The 18,382-nt window shown below is 44.3% G+C and overlaps 1 protein-coding gene across 2 annotated transcripts in view; it reads right to left on the bottom strand.

Moving 5' to 3' along the window:
* Positions 1-868: 868 nt before the first annotated feature.
* The window catches only part of Cdh3 (cadherin 3), a 48,838-nt gene continuing 31,324 nt past the window's right edge, over positions 869-18,382 (bottom strand). For both annotated transcript variants that reach the window (XM_048792353.1, XM_048792354.1), the window contains 10 exons: positions 17,144-17,319; positions 16,321-16,449; positions 15,011-15,196; positions 12,906-13,147; positions 12,299-12,444; positions 11,304-11,528; positions 5,291-5,497; positions 4,150-4,280; positions 3,603-3,749; positions 869-1,817 (listed from right to left, as the gene is read on the bottom strand). In XM_048792353.1, the coding sequence (XP_048648310.1) occupies positions 1,608-1,817; positions 3,603-3,749; positions 4,150-4,280; positions 5,291-5,497; positions 11,304-11,528; positions 12,299-12,444; positions 12,906-13,147; positions 15,011-15,196; positions 16,321-16,449; positions 17,144-17,319 (1,799 nt within the window). In that variant the 3' untranslated portion in view covers positions 869-1,607. The remainder of the gene's footprint in view (positions 1,818-3,602; positions 3,750-4,149; positions 4,281-5,290; positions 5,498-11,303; positions 11,529-12,298; positions 12,445-12,905; positions 13,148-15,010; positions 15,197-16,320; positions 16,450-17,143; positions 17,320-18,382) is intronic.

Consider the following 18,382-nt stretch of genomic DNA (forward strand, 5'->3'; position numbering starts at 1 on the left):
GAATCTTCTATCTTTGATTCCTCATCCTTACTCCTGCACTTGAGCCCTGGTCTTATCGGAAATGTTCCAATTTCCCTGATATTCTGGGTGGGTTCTCTATCCTCGCCCCCCACCCCCATTTTGCCTGCTTTTGATGATGACCAGGTATTATTTAAGAAAAATAAAAACCCAACAACGAGGCCATCCTTTTTTTTAAAAAAATATCTTTATTCATTATTTTTTATATGGTGCTGAGGATCAAACCTAGTGCCTCACATATACTAGACGAGTACTTTACCAATGAGACCCATCCCAGCCCCCCAAAAGACCATTCTTTAAAGCAGGGAAACCTCCTCAGAGGCTGAGTATGAGGGTATGTTTAAAGGAAACAATGGAAGTTAAGTGCCATCTGGATCTAAAAGTTCTAAGTTGCAGTGGTTTCTAATTAACAAATAGCACAATCCATGCACCAGATATTAATTCATTGAATCACATAAAACTCCCCATTTTATAAATGAAAAATCTGAGGCAGGTAGAGGCTAAGCAACCTCACCTGGGCTCTGGTGGCACTCAGCCCAAGGGGAAAGAGGTGAATGGTTTTGCCACAGAGGAGCAGCTCTGAATTTGCAGGGAGAGGACAGGTCCGTACCCCTCCACCATAACCCCCTACCTGCCGCTGGACTCACCTGAGTATGTAGGCGAACCCTGAGCTTCCTCTACCACAGAGGGAAGCTGGGAGGAAGCCAGTGGGGGTAGAAGAGCCTAGTCCCTTTGCACAATGCGGAAAATGGTAACAACCACTGATATGAACCTTAGCAGGGGGAATGGTGTGGTGAGGCACTTAGATGTCAATAAAGAAGTTAAAAAAAAATTTTACTCCACTGGCATCTCTGGGAAAAGTTCCTTTAATAAAAACACTTCTAGTACATTTATACGATTGTCATCACCTTCTACAGCACACAATAGGGAAAGTAAAAAAATACAGGACAACCTAGACACACACAATATAAAAATGCAAGTAGGAGGCCTCAGGGTCTGGGGATCGGAGGAATGCACGAGGGCAGTAAACCCCGCAGGCTGCGCTTCTGGAGGGTTGAGGGGACACTGAGAAGACTCTAAATAACAGCATTAAAACACAACAAAAACAAAACACAGGGGGGCTGAGGAGATAGCTCAGCGGTAGAGCTCTTGCCTAGCATGCTCAAGGCCTTGGGTTCAATTCCAAGCACCACAAAAATAAAACAAAAAATAGGAATACCGTAAGAGGCCTCTTTCTAAGATAAGGTTCCATTCCAGAGGGAAAGTCATCATGGAGCATCAGAGACGGTCCAGGCCCAGGATATGGGCTGAGCACTTTATGGCAGGTAAGAAACATCTGGAATTTTGGCCTGAGGCAACCCTGATGAGGCTGAGAGGTGGTCTGAGGTGGTCAGGGGTGAAGTCTAACTGTCACATCCTTCCATACAGACGGGCTTAGAATCCGACCTCTTCATGGCAGACTTGCATCCTCTTCCTTCCGAGTTGCTCAGGCCTCTTCTTGACAAGCTCCGAAGTCCTTGGCTTAAGTGGGGACTGAGACCCCTTCGAGAGGCTGCTGTGGCCTGACATTTTATTCCTGGCACAGCAGCCTAGTCATCCTCACCGCCTCCGTACATGTCCGCCAGCTTCTTGAAGCGACTGCCCCACTCGTTCAGATAATCATAATCCTGGTCTTGGTCAGAGGCCGAGGAGGTCAAGGAGCTCAGAGAGGCAGCATCAGAGCCACTGCCCTCGTAGTCAAACACTAGTAGGGAGTCGTACGGTGGGGCTGCAGGGTCTGTGTTGGCGGCCTTCAGGTTCTGTGCAACAGAGAGCAGGAGTCAGGAGCGCTGGGCCTGAGGCTCAGCTGCAAGGGCTCAGGTCATCAGAGGACCTTGCAGAGCCCCCCTTTCCTCAGCTGCCTGGCCAGCACTCCTCTCCCTCAAGGCTTTGAAGGTTGAAATGAAACACAAAGCCTAGAAAGCAGTTAGCACAGGGACTCAGCATGGCAGCTCGGGGCAACACACACCAGTGGTGAAGGGCAGGGACCCTGCAAACAGACTGTGCCTGAACTCAGTCTCCACACACTGGTTTTGGGACTCTGGGCATCTCTGAACTGCTGTATGCTTCTGTTCCCTGTCTGTAAAATGGTAACATGTCACAGTTTTAGAGGAATAAATGAATACATGTAAAGCTTTACCTAGTACATAGTTGGACACTATTTTATCATTTGTAAAATGATGTGGGGTTTAAATGAGACAGCATTTGCAAAATGCCCCAAATGCAGTCATTCTGGAAACTTTTGCATTTAACTGGAAGGATGAGCTCCAAGTATTTAGCTCCAAAGCATCCTCTGGGAACCAGGTACCCTGAGCAGCTTTTCCCCTTGTGTGAGACACTTGTTTTTTGCACCACACTCTTCCAAACATGCTCAGGTTAAAGAATAGAGGCTCACCACTGGATTATTTATCCATCTCTGCAGAAGAAAGGACTGAGGCAGAGGGTTTGAGTCAGGGCTGAGGCCTCCTGACCTCCCACCCAGGATTCTATCCACTGCCACAGATGAATACACCCCACCCAATTAGTTGTGAATTTCATCTAATTTTTTTTTCTCTTTTTCTGTTAAAGACTGCCACTCATTGATCACTATGCTGGGCTCATATCATAGACCTCCCATATGTCTAGTTCACTGGTTCTTCATCTTTGATTTATTTTCAGAATTAAAACCCAGATCCCAGCCAGATCAATGGATTCCAGTCCCTGGGGTAAGTTCTGATGGCCTCTGAAGTCCCAGGTGATTCCAAAGGCAGGAAGGTGCTGAAGCCACAATTTCTAGAGCTTCCTCATTTGAAGCAATTCATGAAGTAATTCATAAAAGAGATTCTAAATTTTCCTCTACATTGGAATCACCTAGAATCTTTAGAATTCAAACCCAGGTAGTCTAATTCCAGAATATTCTCCTAACAACTACTATGTTTGAATAAACGAATAAATTATTTTTTTTTAAATTTTTTAATATTTATTTTTTAGTTTTCGGCGGACACAACATCTTTGTTTGTATGTGGTGCTGAGGATCGAACCCTGGCCGCACGCATGGCAGGCAAGCGCGCTACAGCTTGAGCCACATCCCCAGCCCCGAATAAATTATTTCTAATCTACTCTTTCTTTCTTTATTTTTTTGGTACCAGGAATTGAATCCAGGGGCACTTAACCACTGAGTCATTTCCCCAGCCCCCCTTTTTTAAAATTTTTTATATTTTATTTAGAGACAGGGTCTCACTGAGTTGCTTAGGGCCTCACTAAGTTACTGAGGCTGGCTTTGAACTTTCGATCCTCCTTCCTCAGCCTCCTGAGCTGCTGGGATTATAGGCGTGTGCCATTGTGCCAGGCTCTAACCTATTCTTAAGTAGTCTGCAAAACTGTATTTCATGGAGGAGGAAACAGAAGCCCAGAGATACTCAAACATACAGAGATCATACAGCTGGTTGGTGGTGGAGCCAGAATTCAAACCCAGAAACACGAATCCAGAGCCATGCTTGTTCTCCTGAGCTGCTGATGCTAGATTTAATTAAAGGGCTGTGCTAGGCTGGCCCGTCATTTCTTACCTCAATGATGAAGTTGCCAATTTCATCCGGGTTGGCTGGCCGGGGCCGGTACATGGGTGTAGGGATGAAGGTTGGTGCAACATCATTGCGGAGAATTACCTCAGGCCTGGCCTCTAGACCCCGGTGGAGTTGGGTGATATCATAATCCTTCAGGAAAAGAAATGAGAACACAGGATTGCGACCTCTCCCCACCAGTTACACTTCATCCTTTGAATGCTAGGGTTCATAGGTAGGTCTTGGAAGACTGATAATGTCATCTGCAAGGGCTCAGGTCATCAGAGGACCTTGCAGAGCCTCCCTTTCCTCTATAGGAAATTTCCTCTATAGAAATTTCTGTAAGTCCTCATTCCTACTCTCCCTATCTTCCTCAATCAAGTGCAGTTTTGATTGAGGTCCATTGGCTGGACCACAGAGACCAGTGAGGGACCATATCCCCTCAGAAGAGAAGCTGATAGTCAATCCTGTTGAAGACTGATCTTCCAGGGCTGGTCAGTGCAGCTAATGTGGTCAGTTAGTTGACCCAACGACCCCTGCCTCAGTGGCTCACCTGGTCCTCTTCACCACCACCCTCTTCACCATAATAGAAAACATTGTCACGGGTGTCATCTTCTGGGAGCAGAAGGGGCTCCTTGACCTTCCGCTTCTTTCTCACCAATAAGAGGAGCACCAGCAGGAGGACTGAAAGAATTGGGAAATGTGAATATTCACCCCCAACCACATCCCAACCACAGAGCCCCACCCAACCTTAGAGCCCCCACTTAACAGCCAAAGCTTAACACACTACAATGGCTCTCCCTGCACCTAGGAAAAACCCAACTACTTACCAAAGCTTACATGACTGGCCCTGCATATGCCTCCATCCCCCGCCACACACTCACCCGCTCACACACACACACACATACGTACACTAAAGTCAACACACTGGCCTCTTCTGAGTTTCTCAAATATACCAGTAGTTTCCCACTTTGGAACCTTTCCTGGGCTGTCTCCTCTCGACCCACTCTCCACGCATATACATGGCTTTACCTTTAGGTTTGGGCATAATCACTTCCTCCTAGAAGCAGCCCGACTCCAACTCCATTCCTTCCCACTTCCCACTATAATTCGGTATCATTTATTGTCAGACTTCCCATACTGGTGGGTTTTTTTTTTTTTTTTAACTGTGCTGGAGATTAAACCTAGAGTACTCTGTGACTGAACTATAGTTCCAGCTATTTTTATTTTGAAACAGGGCCTCCCTAAGTTGCTGAGACTAACTTCAAACTTGCAATCCTCCTGTCTCGGTCTCAGGAGTAGCTGGGATCACAGGTGAGTGCCACCATGACTGGCCTCCCTGAGAGTTTGTCAAAATGCAGTTTACTGAGTCCTATCCCTAATATTCTGGAGTTCTGAAGTGGGACCTGAGAATCTACCTTTCTAACAAATTCCTGGTACTACTAATGCCTAAGGAACCACCGCTCAAGCCTGAGAGTATGTGATGGCAGGACCACATCTATTTGCTAACCACTTGTATCTCTAATGCCTGGTACAATCCAGAAGTTCCAAAGTATGTCTACTGAATAACACTCCTGGAATTAAGTGTCTAAGGAATGGATAGGCCATGTTGGTAGCTTCTTGGTCCCAATTCAAAATAGAATCATGTCTTGTAAGTATTCCAGTATTGGAGTGAGAAGGTGTGTGGTACTCACGTAGCAGAGCCAGGACAGCCCCCAAGACAGGGAGAATGAAACCGCCCTTCCAGGGTATGGGGCAGGTGTCCACATGGCCACGGCAGTCGCACACAGTGGCACTGATCACTGTTAGCTGCTCCTTGTTACCATGGTCAGAGAGAGAAAGGTGCACATCGTATGTGTCTTGCTTCAGAAACTTCTTTAGGGACAAGGCCACTGTATCTCCTGAACGGACATAGCATTTATTAGTCTGGAGATGCCATAAGTGTTGGAACTAAATACATTATGATGGAGATTGGAGAACAATGTCTGCGTTTGAGCTAAAGAGAAATATCCTGAAAAATTAATATCTATGGCTGGGATTATAGCTTAGTAGTAGAGTTCATGCTTAGTATTTGCAAGGTCTTGGATTCTATCCCCAGCACCAATAATAATAATAATAATAACAACAACAACAACAACAACAACTGGCTAAAGCAAATTCATTGTCTCAGAATTATTAGGATATAAAAATTAATTCATCATTTAAAGAAAAATCAACAACCGCCAAGCATAGTAGCATACAATCCTTTAATCCCGACTAAGGATTATAAATTCAAGACCAGCCTGAGAAACTTAGTAAGACCTTGTCTCAAAATAACATTTTAAAAAATGACTGCAGGTATAGGTCTGTGGCACAGCACTTGCCTAGCATATGCTAGGCCCTGGGTTCAATCCCCAGTACTGCAGAAATAAATGAATGAAATAACAGTATTTTTAAAATGAAAGCCTTAACAGTTATGTGATATGGACCCAATAATTTATCAACACATCAGCTCCTAGACTGTTCTTTGCCTCAAAAGAATATATTATTCTTCCCATGAAATAGACCTAAATCATTTAATGTTTACATTGGCCACTTGTTTTCATATTTCAATGTCCACTATCATTTATTATGGGAATTACTTTGTTTTATTGGTTATGTAGTCTAGGGTCGCATCACAACTTTATTGGTTATGTAGTGTTGGGGATCGAACCAGGCTCTTGTGCATGGCAAGCAATTGCTCTACCCCTGAACTGCATTTCCAGCCCTTACTTATTATTGCATCATTTTGCCATTTATTTAGCTATCTATCTATTTATTTATTTATTAGTAATGGGGACTGAGCCCTGGAGACTGAACCCAGTATCTTGCTCATGCTAGGCAAGTGCTCTATCACTGAGCTACACATCCCCCAGCCCTTTTTAAAAAATATTTTAAGCTGAACATGGTAAGACAGGCCTATAATCCCAGCAACTCATGAGGTCAAGGCAGGAGGATTCCAAGTTTGAGACTAGCCTCAGCAACTTAGTGAGGCCCTATATCAAAAATCAAAAGGATGGGGCATGTGGCTCAGTGGTAGAGGGCTCCTGGGTTCAATCACCAGTACCAAAGAAGAAATACTTTGAGCCTCATCCCAGACCTATTTTGAATTTTTATTTAGAGACAGGTTCTCACTGAGTTCCTTAGTACATTGCTTTTTTGCTGAGGCTGGCTTTGAACTTGTGATCCTCCTGCTTCAGCCTCTGAGCTATTGGGATTACAGGTGTGTGCCACTGTGTCCAGCTAAATAAAAAATTTTGAAATAGGGTGTTGTAGTTTGGATCTTTAGTGTCCCCCAAAAGCCATGTGAAAGACAATGTAGTAATGTTCAGAGGTGAAATGATTATGAGAGCTCTAACCTGGATTAATGGTGGATTAGTCCATTTGACGGATTAATAATTCGAGTAGACTATATTGGTGGTAACTATAGGGAGGTGGGGCGTGGCTGGAAGAAGTAGGTCACTGGAGGTGTGCTCCAGGGCATTATATCTGGTTGCGCCCTCTTGCATGCTCCCTCCCTCTCTGCTTCCCAAATACCATGAGCTGAGCAGCTTTCCTCTGCCTTGCCCCCTGCCATGATGTTCTGCCTCACCTCGAACCCAGAGTAATGGAGTTGGTCCAACTGTGGAACAAACCTTTGAAACCTTAGCCCAAAGTAAACTTTTCCTTCTCTAAGTTGTTCCTGTCATGTATTTTGGTCACAGGGACAAAAAACTGACTAACACGAAGGGACTTGCTAATTTGCCTAATGGCTGGTCTTGAATTTGTGCTTCTTCCTGCCTCAGCTTCCTGTGTAGCTGGGATCAGAGGTGTACACCACTGTGCCCAGCCATTATTTTGCTTTTATAATAAAAATTTATACCTCAACTACATGATTTAATTTTTTTCAGGGGGATACCAGGGATTGAATCCAGGGGCACTTTTTTGAGACAGGGTCTTGATAAGTTGCTCAGGACCCACTAAGTGGCCTAGGTTGGTCTTGAACTTGTGATCCTCCTGCCTCAGACTACAGGGTCACTGGGATTTCAGGTGGGTGCCATTGTGCCCAGCATGATTAAATATGAAGTACCTATATTTCCATGTGATGACAACTAAATCCAAATGCATGTGACTTGGTTACATAGTGGTATATTAAACCAATCAGACAGGATGCTAACCCATGTTATCAAAGCATTAGTGATTACACACAAGTTTAGGGATGCCAGAAATATGTCATGAAGATTAAATAGGTGAATGCATACTTAGTCCATACTTAGTTCAGGTGAGCAGTAATTTGACCAACTAGCTAGCCTTCAAAGGCCCAGGGAAGTAGCAGGCTAAGCACAGAGCAGAAGCGAAGTTCAGTGGCCCACAATTCAAGCGCTCGGGAGAAACTGTGGCAAACCCAGAGTAGGGAGGGGCGTAGGTTGTAAGTGAGGAATACAGGGTCAGGGGTCTCTTTGAAGAAAGGCCTTCAGTTCAGACCCACCTTTCTCAAGAGAGGCACAAACAGCATGGGTGGAACATTTTTCATCCTGCAGGATTATCCCCAACATTGTGGCATCTCTCACCCACTAATCACTGGTACTCACAACCAACCTCTGAGTTTCTAACCCACCCCTCAGGCTTACAAGCTATTTCAGCACTGACCTCAAGCCACTTCTAGTTAAAAGGATCTGTACACTCTAAGTAAGAAGGCCAGAGGCAGAATTCATCCTGTTCCCATTTAGCAGTGGCAGGCAGAGATACTTCTGCAAACTGAGTATCTGGTCTACTGTGTGGAGAGGCCAACATGGGATATGTCACCAAACATTGGCACCATGTTTTAGGGCTGATTTCTCAGTTGCTGTTAATGATAGTGGTGGCAGTGACTAAATAGATGCTTACTATCTGCCAGGCCCTACCTTAACCCTCACCACAACTTTGAGAGGCAAGTAATGCAATTAACTTCATTTTACAAAAGTAGAAATTGAGGCCGAGGGAGTCAAGTAACTAGCCCAAAGTCACATACGTAAAGTGTGGATGAATTCCCCTGATGACAAGGACAAGGGCAAAGAGAAAAAGTAAATTAAAACAAAAAACCAGATATCAGTACTATGTTCAAGGATTGTTTTTTTTGGGATTTGGGCATAATGCTCACACTTCCATGAGCCAGATCTGAGAAGGTTACTGGGAAATACAGGCCTTGAAGATGACAGCTCACCTGAACTAAGTATGGACTTTCATGCATTCACCTATTTAATCATATTTAATTTACTACTTCATAACAAGGAAGTAGACAGAAATACTGACCCATCCCACATATAAGGAACCTGAGGCCCAGGTTCTATAATTTGCACACAGTCACAAAGCTGGTGAAAAGTCAATGGAGGGGTCAGGTATTGAACCAAGGCATTTCTGGTTTAAGCTCTTCCATGGTATGTTCAGGGAGAAAAAAAAAAAAAATGGCTTCTAGGCCACAAGAGAGTGACAGAGGAGACCAATTTGGACTCCCAAAGGAAAGGTGGATGTATACATCCAAATCACAGGAATCAAAAAATGAGATAATGTGGGTGTCTGAAGGAGGTCTCCCAAGTTCTTGCAGACCTGGGCTTAGCAGCAGTAACAGAAATGGGGTTATTTGGTTTCTTTGGGGTAGAAACTGAATGTATTGGTTCTCCATTTCTCTCCTGGGGATTCCCATCCCTAAGAAGCACCTTAAGCCAAGGTAAGGCAGTTTTTCTCATAGCCTTATTGGTACTTAGGGTCCGACTCACTCCTCTCCGGTCCATACAACAACTGAAAAATCCTGAAGGCTAAGAACTTCAAAACAGTGGCCCAGAGAGAAGCAGGACAGGGAAGTAGGCTGGGAACAGGAGGGCCAGGGGCTCTGGAGTCAAAGCCTGCTTCAACTCCTAATTATCACCTATGTTATGCCCTTGGGCATGTTAGTTAACCTCAAGCCTCATTCTTATCTATATGTGGGGATGAAAATGCTGACTAGAGATTGGTAGAAAGATAAAATAAGGAAAAAAAAAGAAAAAGCTTTTGCATATTGCCAGGGTCCCATCAATGGTACACAACAGAATATAATGATAAGTCAGATACCTGGACTAAAACCTCCATGCAAGTATTTTCTAGCCATAATAATGCCTCTGTCAAGATATTTAAGCCTCTGTATTTGATTTCCTCATCTGTAAAATATGTGTGTGAGGCAGAGACAACAGTACCTTCTTCATAGCATCGATGTGGGGATTAAGTACTCCAGGGTGGAGCACGTGAGGTGATGTTTGGCCTACTAAGCTTGCTGAGAGTGTTAGCTATAATTGCTGTGCTGCAATCCTTTTTCTTTTTGCAGTACTGAGGATCCAACCAAAGGCTTTGCACATGCTAAGCATGTGCTCTGCCAATGAACTACACTCCCAGCCTGTACTGGAGATCCATGGGCATTTTGCCACTAAGCTACATCCCCAGTTCTTTTTATTTTTTTGAGATGGGGTTTGCTAAGTTTCCGAGGATGCCCTCAAACTTGCAATTCTCCTGCCCCAGCCTCCTGAGCTGCTGGGATTACAGGCGAGTGCCACCACAACAGGCTTGGAGCCCTAACTCTTGCTACGTAATACTGGACAAGTCACTTCCTCTCTCACTGGGCCCTGTTTTTCCCATTTGCATAGAAAGGCCAGATGGACTAGAAATATCTTTCAGAGTTCCTATGAGATTCCAAAGGCTTCCAATGGAATTCTTACACTAGCCTTCTTCCCCAGCCCTTCTTTTTAAATATATATATATATTTTAAAGAGAGAGTGGGGGAGAGAGAGAGAGAGAGAGAGAGAGAGAGAATGAGAATGAGAATTTTTTAATATTTATTTTTTAGTTCTCGGTGGACACAACATCTTTGTTTGTATGTGGTGCTGAGGATCGAACCCGGGCCGCACGCACGCCAGGCGAGCGCGCTACCGCTTGAGCCACATCCCCAGACCCCCAGCCCTTCTTTTTAAAAGTGTTTTGAGACAGAGTCTTGCTAAGTTGTCTAGGGTCTCACTAAGGTGCTAAAGCTGGCCTTGAATGTGTGATCCTCCTGCCTCAGCCTCCCAAGGTCTGAGATTACAGGCATATGCTACCATGCATTTTTTCTTTCTTTCTTCTTCTTCTTCTTGTTTTTTTTTTGGTGTGGTACTGGGGGCCTCAAACATCACATGCAAGTAAGTGCTCTACTAATGAGATACATCCCCAGCCCAGTTAAAATGATTTTTATTTTAAGGCAAGATTTTGATACATTGTCCAGGCTGGCCTCAAACTTGCTACCCTCTTGTTTCAGCATCCTGAGTGTTTGGGATTATAGGCATGTGCCATTATGCCTGGCTGCTTTATGCGTGTGTGGTGCTGGACATCAAATCCATGACCTTGCACATGCTAAGAAAGTGATCTGCCACTGAGATACAACCCTAGCCCATAAATAGCATCTGACTGATGTTCTTGTGGAGATCATTATCTGTGACCCCAAAAACGCTGGAATAAGAATTTGTGCAGGGGCTGGGGTTGTGGCTCAGTGGTAGAGCACTTGCCTCACATGTGTGAGGCACTGGGTTCAATTCTCAGCACCGCATATACATAAATGAATAAAATAAAGGTCTGTCAACACTAAAAAATATTTAAAAAAAAAAAAAAAAAAGAATTTGTGCATCGGGCTAGTGTGGGGTAGACCTCACCTGCTACCACCACTTAAGTTACCTTTTTCACTGACTTCTGCCATCCAGTAGATATCCGAGTCATGTGTTAGCTGGGCCTGGAAAGGGGAGGAGTGGGGGGACAGGTCCTTGTCTGTGATGTTCAGCACTTGAGGCACAGGGCTTTGGTTGCAGATGATGATTTGACGGGGCTCAGGAATTGGGCCATGGTCGTTGATGTCAGTAAGTGTTAGGAGAAGAGTTCCTGTGCCAGTGGTGGGAGGGCTTCCTGTTTATAACAATACATATGACATCTTTTCAGCATCTGCCCTTGGTTGCTGGATGAACTGATGTTAAGCTACCCTAAAACTGACTTAATCCATCTCAGACTCCAGCTCTACACCCAGCTCTAACCTGAAAGTCTCTCCATGCCTTAACTTCATTACAGATCAAACCAGTGATGACAACAAATACATGAAAATCAAGTCATCTCTCATGTGTCCATGCAGACATTATCAATCTATCATAGATTAGCTGCAGCCACTTCACCCAAATAGTCATTATAATCTGCCACAGAGTGAAACCTATTGGCCACCTCAGGGCTAGTCTGGTATTTGCAGATCAGCTTCAGGGAACCTGAAGGTGTTGGTTCACTATGTGCTAAGCAGAGATGTCAATTATATCATACTCCCCCACTGACTGTGGTGTGAAATCACTAATCAATCATGGTATTTTCCAGGTATTCTCTGTTACCCAACTATAAGGGGAAACTAAAGGTCAATTTAGGGTTCAGTGAACCAAAAACTTAGGTTGAATGGGGTCTTCAGGATCTTTCCTGACTCTTGGGTATCAGAAAAATCATAATCATAACCATAGCCAGTCTCCCTAGGAACAGTCCTTTAAGAGACACCCCCACTCCCAAAAGACCCTTTCAACTCTCCCGACTGGTTTGGTGGAACTGATCCCACCACAATCCTCTGTGCAGAGGGAACAGGCTGTGTTATATTATTTGAGAACCAAAGGTATCCCCCTGTGGGAAACTTGGGAGGAAATTCTCACCATTGTCTGTGGCCAAAACCATGACTTCATAGACGTTGTTCTTCACAAACCGCTCATCCTCACGGTCCAAGATGCCTGCAGCAGTGATTTGTCCACTGTCTGGGTCCATTGCTAGCCATCCTGCTGGGTCTCTCATGATGTGGTAGCTGGAAATAATTGAGAAGGGTCACATGAATTCTAGTGTCATCATTCAAACCTCTTTAGACCCAATACAGATGGTCTCTGGGCTCTTAAGCAGGACCACAGAGAAAATGAATCTCATTGAAACGGAGACTAAAATAGCAGGAAGGGAGCCAGCAGGGATATGTGGGTGAGAGAGGACCCACCTTCCCCTGAACCTCTACTCTTTTGTCTCCAGCACAGCAGGAAGGGGAGGTCCAGTGCCAGAGTGATACTCAAAAATATTGTACAACTTTTTTTTTTTTTTTTGGTTCCAGCGATTTAACTGAGGGGTACTTAACCACCGAGCCACATCTCTAGCCCTTTTTAGTTTGAGACAGGGTCTTACTAAGTGCCCAGCCCAGCTGAACAATCTTTATGGTAATAGAACAACCCGCCCTACTGTACCGGTACATTTGGCTGACTGGAGCCAGTTCACGAGGAGTACCTGATCTTTTGATCCTCCTTGTCAGGGTCCTGTGCAGTGTAGATGCCGATAGCCTCCCCAGTGGAGATACCTTCTTGGGCCTCAATGACTTTGGAGGGTGGGACAAACTCAGGGGCCTCGTTCACGTCCTCCACATGGACCACTATGGTGGCTGTGGAGGTTGGGAGTTTCACCACAAAGGGAGCCTCATTGGTCACTGTTACATATAGGGTGTGCTGGTTTTGGGCCTCAAAATCCAAGCCCTAGGAGAGAAGAACGTGAACCACCATTTCGTGAGGAGGCCTGTGGGCGTCAGAAGGAAAGAGCCCATAGTGAGGGGATCGAGCCCTCCCCCTACAAGCAACAATCCCTCACATGGATCTCTCTCTGTCTCCAAAGCCTCCAGTGTTTCCTGAGTAGACATCTAGTGGAGTCTCTTGGATCACCCCAGAGGCAACTAGCTTAGTAAGGCCTAGAATATTGGTTTTCAATGGGGTGGTGATGCCCTCTAGGGAGCGTTTTAGAAATTTATGAAAGTCTGACTAGGGGTGCCATTGTTACTCATATGCTGGGGCATGGATGCCACTCCCACAGTGTTAAGACACAAAGAACTGATCCCATATCCCATGTAACTTGCCAATATCCCTTAAGACATTCCTACATCTTCGGGTGTAAAACACCTGTTCATAATTAGAGTATAGAATGTTTTGCATATAAACCAAGTTTTTGGTGTGGTTTTAATATATATTAAATTCTCTAGGAATGCAACTGAGAGAAGCTCATAATTTAATTTGGTCAGGACTTTTTCAAGAGTTTGTTCACTGTTCTGAAAAGATATCAATATCACTCTTGTTCTGCATTGCCAGAGTGACACGCAGTATCTACCACATTTGGATGATTCTACAAATAGATGCAAGTAATTGACCATTTCACTATGTTTTCTAGTGTAGTTGCACAAAAATGTTTTATATTCAGTAGCTTTTCTTAGAAATTTCTCCTTTATTTTAGTTGGTCATTCTACTTTTCTAAAAAGTACAATTTAGCTAAGTTAGATTATAAATGAACTTCATTTCACAGTGTAAAAGGGGCATTATAAAGTATTTGTCACAAGAAGGGGACATTTAAACCTAAGATAGTCTTTTATTTTTATTTTTTGAAGCGCTGGGGATCAAACCCGGAGCCTATCGCATGCTAGGCAAATGCTCTATCACTGGGCTACATCTCCAGTCCCCTTTATTTAAAATTTTGAGACAGGGTTTCACTAAATTGCCCAGGTGGCCTCAAAACTTGTAATTCTCCTGCCTCAGCCTCCCAAGTATCTGGGATTACAGGTGTGTGCCCAGCCAGACTCATTTTCTTGAAGCTTCAATTAAAATTTTTTTTAAAATTTTTTTAATATATATTTTTTAGTTGTTGGTGGACACAATATGTTTACTTTTTAATTTTATGTGGTGCTGAGGATCAAACCCAGTGCCTCACGTATGCTAAGCAAGCGCTCTACCACTTGAGCCATAACTCCAGCCCCTTCAATTTTATTCAAAGTCTTTTTTACTCAAACCATGTCCTATTCTCTAATAAAAACAAAAATGCACAAAAGTTTAAAAACAGTTTTGAGAGGCAAAGATGTGCCTACTAAGTAATTTATTTATTTATTCTATTATTATTATTATTATTATTATTATTATTATTATTATTATTATTAGATACCAGGGATTGAACCCAGGGGCGCCTAACCATTGAGCCACATCTCCAGTCCATTTTATTTTTTGAGACAGGGTCTCGCTAAGTTGCTGAGGCTGGCTTTGAACTTGTAATCTTCCTGCTTAAGCCTCCCAAGAACTTGGATTATAGGCGAGCCCCACTGAGCCTGGCCTACTAAATAATTTGAAACTTTTCACATCTAAATACCTAGATGTGTGTTGCTGAGTAAATCCAAAATTAGCATGATTCTAATAAAACAGATTCTGAGAGACGACTCTGGAGGTGGCCTGTGGAAACTGGGTTCTGGGAAGAATCCATTGATGTGCTTCAATTGAATCAGTGACTCACCTGTGGCTCCCTTGTCCTGGAGGCTGGAATCCTGGCTGTCCCAGGTGTGTCCTTTGTTTAAGTTCAAAGAAACTCACCTTCCTGGTTGTCAAGATGCCCTGGTTGCTCTCAGGGTGGGTGGTGATGGTAAAATGGTCCCCATCGTCACCTCCCACAATGCGGTAGATGGCATGCCACGCTGTTGAGTTGGGGGCATCCAGATCAGTCACTGTCAGCCTCTGCACCTCATGGCCCACTGCATTTTCTGGCACCCGGGCTTCATACTGTCAGTGTGGGAAGCACAGAGCAATCAGAGCAGAGAGACTGACTTTCCTTAGAGGCTGTTCTACTGTCATCAGCCATGTGTCCTCCATCTTCCTTCTGGGGAGCCCCATGGCCTTTACCCTTTCCTGGCCCACCAACCCCCTTAGCAGGTTTTCAGGGCACACACTGGTGCAGAATGTCCCAAGCATTAGCTTAACAGCTGCAGGGACAGACCACACCAACATTGGGTGTTTTCCCTCCTCCCAGGAGCCTGATGTTCCAGAATCTCACTCGTCTGGGTATCCAAGTCCCTGCTGGATACAGTCATCCATCAACCTGAGATCAGTAGGTTATAAGAAAGGTGAAAATAAGGGTAGGAGTCTATTTGTGTTGGGGCAATGGACAGAGGTTTTTTGGAGGTTCTAGGACAGGAAGTAAAGACTAGAAAATCAGCTGCTAAGAACCAAAAAGTTTTTATGGGATGTTGGCATCAAACCCAGGAACTTATGCATACTAAGCAAGTGCTCTACCACTGAGCTACACTCCCAGAACAAAAATTTTTTTTAAATTATCTTTTATTTATTTGTTATTTATTTATTTATTTTTATGTGGTGCTGAGGATCAAACCCAGGGCCTTGCCCAGCTAGGCAAGTGTTCTACCGCTGAGCCACAACCCCAGCCCTAGAACAAATTTTTAATCAGGTCTGAAGAATGTTAGCAATCACAGATATCTACAATTGGAAGGGGTGGGACATGTCACCCTGAGTGGCATTGAGGCCTCTGTCATTGGAGGTGTACAAGTATTCACTGGGGGAATGTGGAGAGATGAGGATTCAAAGGATAGTAAGTTTTCATATCAACAAAGATTTTCATATGCAGCACTTATTTTGCCAGGATTGTGTTCAAAACGGTACATAGATTATTTCATTTAAAACTCAGAACAATGCAGCAGGTATGATCATTATCTCCATTTCACAGATTAAGAAATGAGGGCACAGAGGGTTAGTAGTTTGCCTAAGGTCACACAGCCAGTAAATGGTAAGGCTAGGACTCAAAGCAACATAGGCAGGATTCAAAATTTCATGAGAGGATTAAACTTAAGCCCTTCGTTACTGATGAGGGAAGAAAGAAGAACGGGTGTTACCTTCTGGGGGTTGAACACAGGAGCATTGTCATTGGCATCAAGGATTTCCACTATTGCCACTGCTGTGGTAGTGGAGCCATCTCCATCCATGTCTGTAGCCTGGATGGTCAGTGTGTATTCAGGGACTTTCTGGGGATAAAGAAAGAAGAGGGGAAGCCCACCGTGAGTCCAGTCTCAGGAGTCCCTCACCTGGGCTCTAAGAACCAAAGCCTTGAGGAAGTATAGAGATAGAGAAGTGTTCCTCTCGTGATATTCTTGGCCCCTTGTCCTACTCTCACCTTACCAGAAAGAATAGAAGCAGAGGGGAGTGCTGGGGAGGAGTCTCAGGTGCCAGCAGTTCTCCTGGGTCTATCCTGAGAAAGTCTGGGCACTGGCCCCAACCCTTAGCTGCTCCACTGTGGGAGTATTAAGCAGGGATTTGGGCAAAGATATTAATTAGGAAACAGAAGGCAACTCCAATATCCATGGAGCTAATTCTACTTTGTGGTGCACAAGGGACAAATCTATGCCATGTGCACACTAAGCGAACCATTCCAAGAGGAAATGAGAAAACCTCCAGAAAATATCAAAAGTCTTCATTTTACAGCTGCCTCCTCATCCTCAGAAGAGATTCAATGAGATTGTTTGGCAGCAGGCCACCCACCCAAGGGAGCTGTGGGACATCCGTGTGTGAACACAGTAGCTGACAGCCCAGCTGATTTGGGTCCCCATTGTTCTGCCTTGACCTCAGGGACAGGGACAATGACAGGAGTTTATGCTCTGAGAGTCAGGCCCCAGTCTGGGCAAGCCTAGGTTGGCAGCACTTTCCCTCAGGGCTGTTCACCTCACGGTCCAGGCCACTGGAAATGACACTGATGGTGCCTGTGCTTCGGTGGACAGTGAACATGAGGTCGTGTGGGTCCTTTGGTTCCTGGCTATGGATGGAGTAGGCAACCACCCCGTTGTAGGTGTTGATGGCATCATCCTCATCTGTGGCTGTTACCTGCATCACTGAAGTACCTGGAGAGGAGAAAGGACGAACGAGTGAGTACCTTTTCCTCCCAGGTCCAATTCCAGCCTTGCCCACTTTTGGAACTCTGAGAGTCTCCTCCATGTTTCAACTTGGTCGTATCTACTTAGTGACAGAGTCTGTTTGTCTGGCACCCATTTTCAACTCTTTCCTTCTTTTTTAGAATTGTCATCCTCATTTTAGGCTGGGCACAGGTAGTTTTTTTTTTTTTTTTTTTTTTTAAAGGAACAAAGGCTATTTTCCAACCTTTTGGCACCTTCCTATGACCAAGAGAATAAAGTTTGATAAAAACGGGACATACAACTTTGGGGGAAATGTTTTTACAAATATGGGCTTGTTCTTCCTACCTCTCACCTCCTTCCAGATGTAATGGCTAGACCCAGCAGCCATAAGGGTAACCTTGAGAACAAAGGCCAAAAGAGCAGAAAAAGTGTAGGCCTCCAAACCTTTGAAGCACCATACCAGTTTACACTGACTTTTGCTAGGAGTCTTAAAGTATAAGGAAGAAAAAAAAAAAAAAAAGATTTAATCTAAGACTTTTTATTGTGGGAATTTGTTACTTCCTGTCTAATCAACTCACAAACCCCTCCCCCAGCAAGTGCCTGCCTTCAATGGTCATTAATATGCACGTACTATAATCCCCAGCACTACACACACTAAAAGACATCTACTTCCCTCTTCTCTGCTGGTCTCCCACCACCCTCTATCCTAGTCCTGGCAATTTTCTTTTCTCTCCCTAAGCCATGTTCTAACACCTTCCAGCTCTGATTTTCTTGCAGCTGCCTTCACTAAAGAACTTCATGTCAAATGTCAAGGCTAAGGCAGGAAGATCATAAATTTGAGGCCAGCTTGGGCAACTTAGCAAGACCCTGTCTCAAATAAAATGAAAATGGCTGAGGGTATGGCTCAGTGGTAGAAGCCCCTGAATTCAATCTCCAGAACAAGTGGGGGGAAATGAAAAAAGAATGATACTCCACTGTATATAATGTCAAGTACGAGTTCTTTTTCTTTTCTTCCTTCCTTCCTTCCTTTCTTTTTTTTTTTTTTTTTTTT

This window comes from Marmota marmota, unplaced genomic scaffold (assembly GCF_001458135.2).
Source record: "Marmota marmota marmota unplaced genomic scaffold, marMar, whole genome shotgun sequence".
Classification (NCBI taxonomy): Eukaryota; Metazoa; Chordata; class Mammalia; order Rodentia; family Sciuridae; genus Marmota; species Marmota marmota.